The sequence below is a fragment of the Leucoraja erinacea genome, chromosome 37 (assembly GCF_028641065.1).
Source record: "Leucoraja erinacea ecotype New England chromosome 37, Leri_hhj_1, whole genome shotgun sequence".
In the NCBI taxonomy this organism is placed as follows: domain Eukaryota; kingdom Metazoa; phylum Chordata; class Chondrichthyes; order Rajiformes; family Rajidae; genus Leucoraja; species Leucoraja erinaceus.
The window spans coordinates 641,000-655,588 of record NC_073413.1 but is presented as its reverse complement, the minus strand read 5'-3'; the positions used below and the strand labels follow the sequence as shown (position 1 = coordinate 655,588).

General features: G+C 45.5%; 1 protein-coding gene across 3 annotated transcripts in view; it reads right to left on the bottom strand.

The window, feature by feature from the left end:
* The window catches only part of xrcc6 (X-ray repair complementing defective repair in Chinese hamster cells 6), a 35,676-nt gene that overhangs the window by 5,780 nt on the left and 15,307 nt on the right, over window positions 1–14,589 (bottom strand). For all 3 annotated transcript variants that reach the window (XM_055662979.1, XM_055662981.1, XM_055662980.1), the window contains exons 8-9: window positions 14,259–14,427; window positions 4,026–4,187 (exon numbers count right to left, since the gene is read on the bottom strand). In XM_055662979.1, coding sequence (XP_055518954.1) covers window positions 4,026–4,187; window positions 14,259–14,427 — 331 coding nt within the window. The remainder of the gene's footprint in view (window positions 1–4,025; window positions 4,188–14,258; window positions 14,428–14,589) is intronic.

Below are 14,589 nucleotides of genomic sequence, written 5' to 3'. Positions count from 1 at the left end.
TCTATTGCAACAAGTGATGGCTCCCACTGATTGTCGCTGGAAGCTTGTGTCCTTTTCAGGACAGACGATGACAGCGATGTCAACATTTGAAGCAGGGAAGATGGACACGAAACAAGATCCATATCCTTCCAGGCTTTGTTTCCACTAGTGGGCATAGAATAAAAGGACGTACCTTTAGAAAGGAGATGAGGAGGAATTTTTTGTAGTCAGAGGGTGATGAATCTGTGGAATCCTTCGCCAGACGGCTGTGGAAGCCATGTCATTGAGTATTTTTAAGGCGACTGACTCCCCGAATACACTCTTCCCATAAACCGCTAACCACATTGTCAGTGGTGTGTGGGGATTTCTGAAAAAGATTGTGGTGTGTTTAGCCCGGGAGCTGATGTGCTGGGAAGGCAGGATGAGGGGGGTGATGGCAGCATGGAGAGGGGGGCAGTGGGGATGTTGAGCAAGGCGATGCATCGATGTGTAGGAAGGAACCACAGATGCTAGTTTAACCGAAGATAGACACACAAAGCTGGAGTAACTCAGCGGGACAGGCAGCAACTCTGGAGAGAAGGTATGGGCGATGTTTCGGGTCAAGACCTTTCTTCAGACCAAAGATCCTATAGCGGAGCAAGATAGACCACTCCTGCTAAATGCAATGGGCTGACGTGTAGTACGCAACGGAACGGAACGTGGGTCTTTTTATCATCCATTTTAGTAACCCGACCCGACCCGACCCGCAGTGTAATCAACGTTGTGGGGGAACAGTTTGTGTTAATAAATTATAATTCTGAAAATGAGGAGAAGATTTTTACCAAAGAACTTTTATTTTGACGAGGATGTTTCCGTAACCGGCTTCCGTCTCCGCACTAGTATCTTTGCTCCGCTACGGGATCTTTGGAGCGGAGACGGAAGCCAGTTACGGGAATGGGGCCGAAGATTACCCATGGATCTGCCCATGACCGTACTACGTCTTTTCCGTCGAGTGGACCATCTTGCTCGCTGTAGGATCTTTGCTTCAGACTGGGTGTTAGGTGTAAATTCCACATGTAACAGGAAAAAGTGCCCTTTTGTTGGGCAAATAGAGGAATTGACAGGAAACAGGATGTTGAACATTTTTCAATGTTGAAGACAGACACAATAAGCTTGAGTGGCTGGGCAGGTCAGGCAGCATCTCTGGAGAAAAGGGATAGGTGACGTTTCAGGTCGGGAGCCTTCTTAAGACGACCCAAAACGTTACCCATTCCTTTTCTCCAGAGACGTTGCCTGACCCGTTGAGTCACTCGAGCTTTTTGTGCCCATCTTCGATGTAAACTAGCATCTGTAGTTCCTTCCTACACATATTGGTCAATGGTGGAATGGGTGGATGATATGTGTCCTCTATTGCACCCATTTGTTAGGTAAATGGGGGAATTGTTTACCAATGAGGTTAAACGTTGGTCAATGGTAAATTGTTTCAAAGGTGTAAAATCTACATGTAAGCATGTGTTGTGGTACTATAAAATGCTGTAGGTGCTGTGAATCTTTGGAACACTTTGGGTTCTCTCAGAATGTTTCCCAGTGTGTACTGTCAGAGACAGACATCGAGTGCTGCTGGAAGGTCAGCAACTCGGTCTGCCCGAGCGTTGTTGACCACCCAGCGGAGCGAGATGTCCGTCGGGAAATGTTGCCGACTGGCCCGCTGCGGACTGCAGGAGTACGTGCTGAGGGACTCACTGAAGCTCGGTGCAGACAACGCCAAGGCTCGGTGGGGGAGGACCACAGTCTAGGGTCCTTCCGCTGCTGGACATGGGGTAAAATGATGGTTCTTGGGAACACTACCAAATATAACGTTAACAAATGTATGTATAGTCGCGGATAATGTTGGAGAAATTTTGCAATTCTTGTTTTGTACATATTTTTTATCCTGAATAAAGTTTATTTGATTATTTTTTTAAAGTACTGTTAAAGCCTTGAATAAAGCGACGCTTGAGAAACTCACCACTGCTCTACGAGATGTTCCATGTGTCTGTCCCTATCCGAGCCGTAATTAAGCGGGCAACTGGGCCAACATGAAGCCAGACATGGTGCAGCTGAAACACTAAATTGCCCCCAACAAGGGGTATCACAGGCCTTTGGGGTGGGTGGCCACCGATACGCCTCCACTGAAAATATCTCCACTTAAATCAGTGGGGACATCTGTAATGGAGAAGCTACAATGGACATCATCAGAGACAAACAGGGCACCATTCAGTAGTGTCCTCTCCTGTGATTTGGACCATATTTATTCCTAATTCAACATCACCGGGAAAAAAACACAAATAACTCCTTCACCATCCCATGGTTGTTTGAGGGAGCTTCCTTAGTGCATAATTACTGCATTCCTTCAATACTCGGAGTCCACTAGTTCAAGGAGTAGAAATAGGCCATTTGGCCCGTCGAGTCCACTCCGACGTTCAATCATGGCTGATCTCTGCCTCCTAATCCCACTACATAGAACATAGAAAATAGGTGCAGGAGGCCATTCGGCCCTTCGAGCCAGCACCGCCATTCATTGTGATCATGGCTGATCGTCCCCTATCAATAACCCGTGCCTGCCTTCTCCCCATATCCCTTGACTCCACTAGCCTCTAGAACTCTATCCAACTCTCTCTTAAATCCATCCAGTGACTTGGCCTCCACTGCCCTCTGTGGCAGGGAATTCCATAAATTCACAACTCTCTGGGTGAAAAAGTTTTTTCTCACCTCAGTCTTAAATGACCTCCCCTTTATTCTAAGTGTGGCCCCTGGTTCTGGACTCGCCCAACATTGGGAACATTTTTCCTGCATCTAGCTTGTCCAGTCCTTTTATAATTTTCTATGTTTCTATAAGTTTCCCCCCGCATTCTTCTAAACTCCAGTGAATACAAGCCTAGTCTTTTCAATCTTTCCTCATATGACAGTCCCGCCATCCCAGGGATCAATCTCGTGAACCTACGCTGCACTGCCTCAATCACAAGGATGTCCTTCCTCAAATTAGGAGACCAAAACTGTACACAATACTCCAGATGTGATCTCACCAGAGCTCTATACCACTGCAGAAGAACCTCTTTACTCCTATACTGAAATCCTCTTGTTATGAAGGCCAACATTCCATTAGCTTTCTTCATTGCCTGCTGTACCTGCACGCCAACTTTCAGTGACCGATGTACAAGGCACTCTCCTACCTTCTCCCCATAAGACTTGACACCCGTTCTAATCACAAATTTGTCTGTCTCTGCCTAAAAAATATCCACTGACTTGGCCTCCACAGCCCTCTGCGGCAATGAATTCCACAGATTCACCACCCTCTGACTAAAGAATAGAGTACACATGAAAGCATGTTACAGGAAGTAAAGCATCTGGAGTTGCCCCTCAGGATGTGAATGGCATTTTAACAATGCAAGTTGTTTTATCTGTAATTGTAAAGCAGTGCGTATGGTGTGAAGCCCAAAGCTTAGTTATTCCCTTATACACTGGCTCGATTGTAATTATGTATTGTCTTTCTGCTGACTGGTTAGCACACAGCAAAGGCTTTTCACTGTACCTCAGTACACGTGACAATAAACTAAACTGAACTCTTCCGACACCCTTGTACTTAAATATGATAACGGCAATGTATGGTAAAATTTTTACTGAACCAAATGCATAAAAGGCATTTGACTGTAGCTAGGCACTTGTCAAAATAAAGTACCATCGAAGATGGACACAAAATGCTGGAGTAACTCAGCGGGACAGGCAGCTTCTCTGGAGAAAAGGAATGGGTGACGTTTCGGGTCGAGACCATTCTTCGGACTGGTCAGGGAAAAGGGAAACGAGAGATATAGACAATGATGTAGTAAAGAACAATGAATGAAAGATATGCAAAAAAGTAATGATGAAAAAGGGAACAGGCCATCGTTTGCTGTTTGTTGGGTTACTCCAGCGTTTTGTGTCTATCTTCGGTTTAAACCAGCATCTGCAGTTCCTTGCTACAAAGTACCATTGAGCATTGGTTGTCGAGTGGACTCCGTCGGTCAGTCAGCAGTCGCAGAGTCACTAACCTGAAGGCATGGTCTGCATCTCCTGGTCGTCCAGCTGCTCCTGCTGCGGGACCATGGCCACGAACCGAGGCGGCGTGTTCCGCCGCGGGGTGTACCGACAAATGGCGTACACGTTTTTCTCCAGGCACTTGGTCAGCAACGCGCTGAATAGAGTCGTACTTCCTGTTGGCGATACGAGCACAGGCAAAAATCAGATGAACCAAGAGCCGGGCACTAGGACCCTGGAGAGTCAGCGGTGAGCTGCGGGAGGACCAGTGGTCGCTGAACTAAGGTTATAAAGGTCGGACGGGCTACGTGTGGGTCGAAGGATCCACCGCTGAGATCAAAGTGGGTGGGGGGGGGGGGCTGAGAGAACAAAGAAGGACTATTGACAATAGACAATAGGTGCAGGAGTAGGCCATTCGGCCCTTCGAGCCAGCACCTCCATTCAATGTGATCATGGCTGATCATCCCCAATCAGTACCCCGTTCCTGCATTCTCCCCATATCCCCTATTTTTATTTTTATTTTTTTTATTTTTATTTTTTTTATTTTATTTTTATTAGAAGTACGGTAAATTACAATCCTACACAACACATATATCTTAATACATTTTTTGTACCGCTTCATTTTTTTTGAGCTTTAAGAAAAAGGTAGAAGTAAGGAAAGTAAAGAAAGTGCAAGAGAGTCGTGAAGTGCAAGAGTGTTGGGAAAAGAAAGCCCCTTAGGAAAGAAGTTAGAGAAGGAAGTAAAGTGAGAAAATAGACCCTAGAAAAGAAAGAAAGAGAAAATAGAAACAATCGCTCTATTATAACATTAAACTCCGCAGAAAGGGGACTACCAACCAAGTCTGTTTTTGTTGTTTTACCTCCCGTTACCAGGTCCTGACTATTGCACCTCATACTTGTAATAGACCACGTCTTTTGGAATTGGTCTGCTTTACCGGCTAGGAGGAATCTCATCTCTTCCAGATGTAATGTTTCAAACATATTTGATATCCACATTTTTATTGTTGGTGTCGGCGCATTTTTCCAGAATTTAAGTATAAGCTTTTTTCCCATTATTAGCCCGTAATTAAATAAATTCTTCTGAAACACGTTTAATTCAGGGTTACCTTCCGATATTCCGAAGATAATCCATTCTGGTTTTGGTACCAGTTTTATTTTGATCAATTTTGAAAAAATATCAAATATTTCATAATATCCCCTATTTTTAAGAGCCCTATCTAGCTCTCTCTTGAAAACATCCAGAGAATCTGCCTCCACCACCCTCTGAGGCAGAGAATTACACAGGCTCACCACTCTCTGTGAGAAAAAGTGTTTCCTCGTCTCCATTCTAAATGGCTTACTCCTTATTCTTAAACTGTGGCCCCTGGTTCTGGTCTCCCCCAACATCGGGAACATGTTTCCTGCCTCCAGCGTGTCCAAGCCCTTAACAATCTTATATGTTTCAATGAGATGCCCTCTCATCCTTCTAAACTCCAGAGTGTACAAGCCCGGCTGCTCCATTCTCTCAGACGTATTGGGGGCGTAACTTTGCCGCCATCCTATATGTGGCGACTCTTTGCATACTATGTGTATGTAACACAAAGAATCTCACTGTGACATGCCACATGTGATAATATATCATCAATCAAGGCCAATATCCTGAGTGCTGGGAAGCTCGTTGTACGCAATCATGTGCTGGATGGTCAATGTAGCACCACAGTAACTTTACCAGCTTCTCAGTTCCCATATTCTCGACCTGAAACGTCACCCATTCCTTCTCTCCAGAGATGCTCCCTGTCCCGCTGAGTTACTCCAGATTTTTGTGTCTATCTATGATATACTGGATAGACTTGGTTTATACTCTCTAGAATTTAGGAGATTGAGAGGGGATCTTATAGAAACTTACAAAATTCTTAAGGGGTTGGACAGGCTAGATGCAGGAAGATTGTTCCCGATGTTGGGGGAGTCCAGGACAAGGGGTCACAGCTTAAGGATAAGGGGGAAATCCTTTAAAACCGAGATGAGGAGAACTTTTTTTCACACAGAGAGTGGTGAATCTCTCTGGAACTCTCTGCCACAGAGGGTAGTTGAGGCCAGTTCATTGGCTATATTTAAGAGGGAGTTAGATGTGGCCCTTTGTGGCCAAGGGGATCAGAGGGTATGGAGAGAAGGCAGGTACGGGATACTGAGTTGGATGATCAGCCATGATCATATTGAATGGCGGTGCAGGCTCGAAGGGCCGAATGGCCTACTCCTGCACCTAATTTCTATGTTTCTATGTTTCTATTACCTGCACTCGCAGACGTTAGTTATAGGAAGAAGTTGGATGGGCTGGGCCTTTTTTTCATTGGCGGGTGAGAGACTGAGGGGTGACTTTATTGAGGTGTACAAGACCATGAGGGGCAAGGCACACAAAAAGGGAATGCTCAGTCTTGTTTTGGTGGCTGATGTATTTTGCCCTCTCAACCCCATTCTCCTGCCTTCCCTCCATAACCCAACGTCCGTATTAATCAAGAACCTATCAAAGTGATAAGGGTAGAATTAGGCCATTCGGCCCATCATGTCTATGCCGCCATTCAATCATGGCTGATCTGTCTCTCTCTCCTAACCCCATTCTCCTGCCTTCTCCCCATAATCCCTGATACCCATACTATCAATGAATCTGCTTTAGAAATACCCAATGATTTTGCCTCCACAGCTGACTATGGGAACCACATCTTCCATTAATATTTCACTCCTTTCCTTATCGAATACTCGTTTATTTCTTAAAATGAATCAAAACACTAACCATTGACAAAGAGAATTCAAAAGACTCAAGATACTTTGAGATATTTTTCCTCATCTCTGACATTTCTTGGTTTTCCCCACAAGAGGAATCGTCCTCTCCACATCCACTCTGTCAAGACTTTTAGGATGAGTAGGAAGGAACTGCAGATGCTGGCTTAAACCAAAGATAGACACACAATGCTGGAGTAACTCAGCGGGGCAGGCAACATCTCTGGATAGAGGGAATGGGTGACGTTTCGGATCGAGACCCTTCATCAGACTGAAATTCATGGGAAAGGGAAACAAGAGATAAAGACGATGATTTAGAGTGATATAGAACAAATTAATGAAAGATTTGCAAAAAAATAACAATGATAAAGGAAACAGGCCATTGTTAGCTGTAGCTAGGTGAGAATGAAAGCTGGTGTGACGTGGGTGGGGGAGGGATGGAGAGAGAGGGAATGCCGGGGTTACTTGAAGTTAGAGAAATCAACATCACATACAGTTGCTTGCAAAAGTATTCATACCCCTTGAACTTTTCCACATTTTGTCACGTTACAATCACAAGCGTAAATGTATTTTATTGGGATTTTATGTGATAGACCAACACAAAGTGGTGCATAATTGTGAAGTGGAAGGAAAATGATACATGGTTTTCCAATTTTTTTACAAATAAAAAACTGAAAAGTGTGGCGTGCAAAAGTATTCAGCCCCCCTGAGTCAATACTTTGTAGAACCACCTTTCGCTGTGATTACAGCTGCAAGTCTGTTGGGGGTATGTCTCTACCAGCTTTGCACATCTAGAGACTGAAATTTTTGCCCATTCTTCTTTGCAAAATAACTCAAGCTCAGTCAGATTGGATGGAGAGCGTCTGTGAACAGTAATTTTCAAGATTCAGAGATTCTCAATTGGATTTAGGTCTGGACTTTGACTGGGCCATTCTAACACATGAATATACTTTGATCTAAACCATTCCATTGTAGCTCGGACTGGTTGTTTAGGGTCGTTGTCCTGCTGGAAGATGAACCTCCGCCCCAGTCTCAAGTCTTTTGCAGACTCTAACAGGTTTTCTTCCAAGATTACCCTGTATTTGGCTCCATCCATCTTCCCATCAACTCTGACCAGCTTCCCTGTCCCTGCTGAAGAAAAGCATCCCCACAGCATGATGCTGCCACCACCATGTTTCACAGTGGGGATGGTGTGTTCAGGGTGATGTGCAGTGTTAGTTTTCCGCCACACATAGCGTTTTGCATTTAGGCCAAAAACTTCAATTTTGGTCTCATCTGACCAGAGCACCTTCCTCCACATGTTTGCTGTGTCCCCCACATGGCTTGTGGCAAACTGCAAACGGGACTTCTTATGGCTTTTTTTCAACAATGGCTTTCTTCTTGCCACTCTTCCATAAAGGCCCGATTTGTGGAGTGCACGACTAATAGTTGTCCTGTGGACAGATTCTCCCACCTGAGCTGTGGATCTCTGCAGCTCCTCCAGAGTTACCATGGGCCTCTTGGCTGCTTCTCTGATCAATGCTCTCCTTGCCCGGCCTGTCAGTTTAGGTGGACGGCCATGTCTTGGTAGGTTTGCAGTTGTGCCATACTCTTTCCATTTTCGGATGATGGATTGAACAGTGCTCCGTGAGATGTTCAAAGCTTGGGATATTTTTTTATAACCTAACCCTGCTTTAAACTTCTCCACAACTTTATCCTTGACCTGTCTGGTGTGTTCCTTGGGCTTAATGATGCTGTTTGTTCACTAATGTTCTCTAACAAACCTCTGAGGCCTTCACAGAACAGCTGTATTTATACTGAGATTAGATTACACACAAGTGGACTCTATTTACTAATTTTACTTCGGAGTCACGTGAGTGATTCCGTGAAGAACCCAGCAGGTACTGCGCATGCGGCATTACGCAGCTGTGCAGAACGCGGCCAGCGGGAGTCGGGCTAGCTCCCGCATCCAAGGACGAGAGGTAAGTACTTACCTTAATCGGGCCTTGTGGTTTTTGCTCCAGGGGGAGCAAAGTAGAGAGGCATGGTGAGCGGCCCCGTTTCGACTCCAGCGTGGAGCCGACAGTGGACGGGGGAAAAAGCGCTACCCGGACCGCAAACGCTGCGGACCGCTGCAGGGTGCTGCGCTATACCGGTCCGCTGAACAGCTGTTTGGTAAACAGCAGCGGACCAGCGCAAAGTTTTAAAAACCCGACCGGCAGCCCTGCAGACTCCTGACTAGGAGAATCACCGCCCGGGAACCGCCACAATGCCGCCTGGAATACGGCAGGCAGCCTCTACATGCAGGTAAGGGGAAAATCTTACCAATTTACAGGTTCTACAGGAGCCAACTTCCAAAACTGGCACAGGTTGAAGACAGCAAGAATAAGAGTATCTGTCTCCCCAAGCCAGAGGAGGTCATGGAATTTACCTCCAGGAGAAAAGGGGCACTGGCTGAATGCCAAGGGAGCTGACTCTTACCCCAGTGCTATTGCACTAGCCATCTCCCTTGTCGAGGGATTGATGCAACAGCGGAGTTTGAGCTATGCCTCCTCCAATTTAGCGCACCCCTTTTGCTCCCTTTTTAGAGGCTAGCTAAGGAGGCCAGGGCTGGGCTGGCTTAAACGCTGGGCAGGCGGACGAGAACAGCAGTATGCCAGGGGAGCAGGATCAGGAAGAGCTACTGGGTGTCGTGGGCCACTACATGGCTCCTCCACGCGACCATCTTCCCAACAAAAGCCCTGCAGGAGCAGGCCTTTCCAGAGGCAAATCCGCAGGCAGCTGGGTCTAGTAGACTCGCAGACAAGCAGCGAATTCTACAGAAGGTCAAGATGTTACCACAATGCCGCCTTTTCCACGGATTATATTCTCCCAGGATAAGGACTATCCCTTTGCACTACCAGGGTGCTGACGCCTAAGATGTTCCCATATTTGGGATACTCGACTGAACAATAGTGCATATAGACCTGCCCGCAACCCCGAATATATGGGGCTATGCAAACCACTGCTGCGGGAAGAGAGGCAGCCAACCTGTGCGCCTCATGAAGGCAGGCTATGGGACGAGCAGGACATCGCATCCAACACCCAGCTGGCAGCACCCCTCGGCATCCACCAGCGATATCAAACAAGGACTGGTGAAAGCCTGGTGACCGCTTCACATCCCCCATAGTTCTTTTTAGACGGGGCTCAGAGCGGAGCCGTGGGAAGATGCGCCGCCCCACCGACAGCACCAGCATACCAGCAAACTACGCCTTCATGAAAAACAACAAGCATGGAGGTAGGTAGTCTGGTTCCTCCCAGTTTACACTAAAACAAGGGTGTTCTACTAACTGCATGGGGGGGGGGGGCATTTACACTTGTGGATAAAGCATGGGATGCTGTCACAAATAACTAAAATATACTCAACAGTATTAGAGGATAAAAACGAATTCAAATTGGGCATATTACCGCCAGTTCAGCAATGCGCCCAAAGGGAAAAGAGAAGTGAGAAGGCAAGCTGAACTAAAAAGGCTCATTACTAAACGGATCTTGGGAGTAAAAATGAACCATTGGAATTTGTATCGAATATATTCACCAAAACTATAAAAGATGGTGAATGTAGCATCATCATTGATCTAATATCACTAAATAAATCTGTTGAGTATATCCACTTTAAGATGGAGACGGGGTTTTGTCACTGCCAGACATCTGATCTCCATAGGATACCTATGGGGAGCATTGATATGGAAGATGCTAACTATCTTATACCCATACACTAGGATCATTATAGATACCTAAATATATTTACCTGGATCATGGATATCCCGGTTAGGGCAACCATGGGAGCATATAGCATTTCATATGGTCTAAACCTCAGCCCTAAACTATTATAAATGGCCATGAAAATATTAAGAAAACAAGCATAATCATGGCACATATTGGATGATATCCTCATATTAGGGGAAACAAAGGAATTAGCTGTGGAGCAGTTCTAGCTACGAAACAGCTCCCTAAAGCTGAGGTTTATCCCACGCCCAGATATACCAGAATTGAAGCGTTAACTACCAAGGATTATCTGGGCTTCAATAATAATTCCGTCCATATGACTGTTACTTTGCCAAGATACTTGGGTCACTATAATCAAATCATAAATGTACCCACTGAAGCTATATCACAATTAAGGTGGTGGGCAGACATATATTTGGCATAGTTTTCAGCCCTATTATCATCACCAATCCCAACTTGGTTATTTTAAAAACCAATGCCAGTACTTTAGGCTGGGGAGCAACTAAACTCCATATCCAGCACAGGTAACAGGTGGACCAAGTCACAAACATCGTTACTACACATACCGGGCATCAACTTCTTGGGATTGGTGATCGCCTATTGGGCTAAAAAGCATATGCATTTCAAATGCAGCACGTACATATGTGGTTACGGATTGATAATACTATGGTGGTGGCTTATATCAACCATATGGGGAGCATAATAATCATTATTGTGCAACAAATTGGTCAAACAAATCTGGCAGTGTGTCAAAAGACATTTTAACTATCAGCTGCCTATGTCCTAGGAAGCTAGAACACAGTGGGAGACACCATGTCATGGGGTAAAATTTATGATTACATTGAATAGATGTCATAACCCAAAATATCTGCTAAATTTATTAAGCAGTTTGAAAGCCAGATATCAATTTGGTTGCACAAGACGGAATCACCAGTAACCCATGTATGTGACTTAGGAACCAGATTAGAGGCAGCAGCGATAGATGCCTATACGCTGGAAGGGGGAATTTCTGCTTTGCCTTCCTCCCTTCTGCCTCATCAGTCGGGCACTTCGCAATACAGATGGGATCTGTCTCCGAGATATTGAACGTGCCCGACCGGCCAACACTGCCATGGTTCCCAGTTCATCACGACACGGTGGGCGAGTCACCTATGGATTTCCCTAGTGGACCATGGTTGCTGATTCAACCCAGTATCAGGCACAAGCCACCCATGCCAGGGAAACATCAAACTCCTCGGTGCAGGTTTTGAATAGACCTTACCAGGGACTGGGATTATCCAAAGGAACCATTACCACCATGTCGGCATCCCTGCGAACAGTCACTAAAAGCTAACATGGGTAAAATACTGCCACGACGCAGGGACAACGAACTATTCAACCATTGACGCATTGGAGTTCCTGGAACATCTACACCATGACTAAAGGTGAGTTACAGTGCCGTAAATACAGCATGGAGCGCCTTATCTGCTTATCTAAAACAGCATGTCAGCAGAGCATGGGATCCCATCCACTGAAGGTAAACTTATGAAGGGCAACTATAATATAAGCCCCAAACACCCAGGTATATACCCATGTATGGGATATTGGTGTGATATTGACATACCTCAGAGAATGGCACCAGCCAGATCCCTCAGCTTGCTTAATCTATGTTTTTTTTAAAAAGGCTCATGCTTATGGCTCTCGTACACGCTCAAAGAGTCCGGTCACTCCATAAACTAGACTGGATACATGGTGATTACCCCAGACGCATCAAGTTCATATTTAGGTCTGGTAACATCTAACTCGCAGCTATATGGATTCGGCACGAACTAGCAGGGTCGAGATCGCCTGTGTTTTCCGTGCTGTAGTCGTTATATGGCTATATGGACCAGGAACGCCCGATTCACTGGTGGGATTCCGGGCCTACCCACCAGAGTCCAGGTTGAGTGTGGTGACCCATCTACTACTATATATAGACACAACCCACTATCTCAGAGGGAGAGGAAAGCCTATGGGTCAACCACAGTAACCCAAGACGGGGTACGAGCCAAACCACTCCAAGGTGGCTCAAACAGGTACCGAAAGCTGCCGGAATAGATATAATACATTTAATCCCATTCCACTAGGGCAGCATTGGTATCAGCGGCTGAACGAATGGACATCCCGGTTGACCACATTTTCAATTCAGCAGAATGGTCAAGGGAACCGCGTTCAGAACATTTTTTATTATAAACCGTTGATAAACCTGATTTAATTGCAGGAGAATATTACAAACTGCAATATTAATTTAAGCTCAGAGGAGCTCTTTTATGTTGTTATTGTTAACAAATACCTTTCTGTTTCTTTTGAAAGCAGATCCACTGGTTGATTACGATAACACTTCCTCCCTCATAAACTTCGGCAGTGAGTGAAATAAAAACTGTTACACGGTTTGAAATCACAGACCTTTGAAGTCTTCACGGAATCACTCACGTGACTCCGAAGTAAAATAGTAAGATTAAACGAGTACTTACCAGTACGAAGTTTGATCTGTATTTTATGAGGAGTTACGGTGAGGGATTAAGTGCCCGCCGCTCCCACCCTCATTATACAGATCGAACTAGTAAACTGATGTCTCGTGATCTTTACTATCTTACTTCAAATATTGTGTCTATTCTGTGATTTCACACCGCTGCTTCGAAGTATGCCGCATGCGCAGTACCTGCTGGGTTCTTCACTTAATCCCTCACCGTAACTCCTCATAAAATACAGATCAAACTTCGTACTGGTAAGTACTCGTTTAATCTTACTATTATGTGACTTCTGAAGGCAATTGGTTGCACTGGATTTTATTTAGGGCTATCAGAGTAAAGGGGGATGAATACTTTTGCACGCCACACTTTTCAGTTTCTTATTTGTAAAAAAATTTGAAAACCATGTATCATTTTCCTTCCATTTCACAATTATGCGCCACTTTGTGTTGGTCTATCACATAAAATCCCAATAAAATACATTTACGTTTGTGGTTGTAACGTGACAAAACGTGGAAAAGTTCACGGGGTATGAATACTTTTGCAAGCCACTGTATATAAGCTGCCCAAGCGAAATATTTGATACCGTTCCTCCAATTTGCATTTATCCTCACTCTGACAATGGAGGAGGCCTAGGACAGAAAGCTCAGTGTTGGAATGGGAAGGAGAATTAAAGTGTTTAGCAACCGGGAGATCAGGTTGGTCCAGGCGGACTGAGCAAAGGTGTTCAGTGAAACGATTGCCAGTCTGCATTTGGTTTCGCCGATGTATAAGAGTCCACATCTTGAACAACGGATACAGTAGATGAGTTTGGAAGACGTGCAAGTGAACCTCTGACAACAAACCTGCATATCTATGGGATGTGGGGGGAAACCAGAGCACCTGGAGTTAGGGCACCTTGGTCAGCCTGGACAAGTTTGGCCATGCTGCATGACCATTATATATTCGTGACATGTGGAGTAAACCCACGGGGCCACAGGAAGAACTTGCAGACTCCACAAAGATGGGATGGAACCCGCGTCTCTGGCGCTGTGAGGCAGCAGCTCTACCAGCTGCGCCACTGTGCCTTTGTGGGGGCCCTACCTGCAACGGGTGATAAACACAGAACTGTACAGCACAGGAACAGGCCCTTCGGCCCGCAACGTCCATGATGCCCACATCAACGTATATGCCTGCACATAATCCGAATCTTTCCATATCCAAAAGCCTTGTAAAAGCAAGTGCCCTGTACAACTGGCAGTGACTGGAGGTGTGGGTTACCTGTTATGAACTCCTCCTGCGGGTAAATGAACTGCGAGGGCCTGATGTGACGGTGCTTCTTCAACAGAGACAATGGTTTGAAGCCAATGAGGACCAAGCTCGGATTATCAAACCTCTTCAGCTCTTCAGTTTCTTCCTTCTCCATAACAATCTGTCTTTGTCCATACACCTGGGTTCCAAAGCACAAGAGCAGGCTTCAATCTCTGTGGCCTCACACTAACAATCCCAAATAAGTCTTAGACATACAGCAAGGCTGTGCGTTTGGTCTGTATCCCTCGAAACGTGAAGAAGTTCCCGACCCATCCATTTCCTCCAGACATGCTGCCTCAGT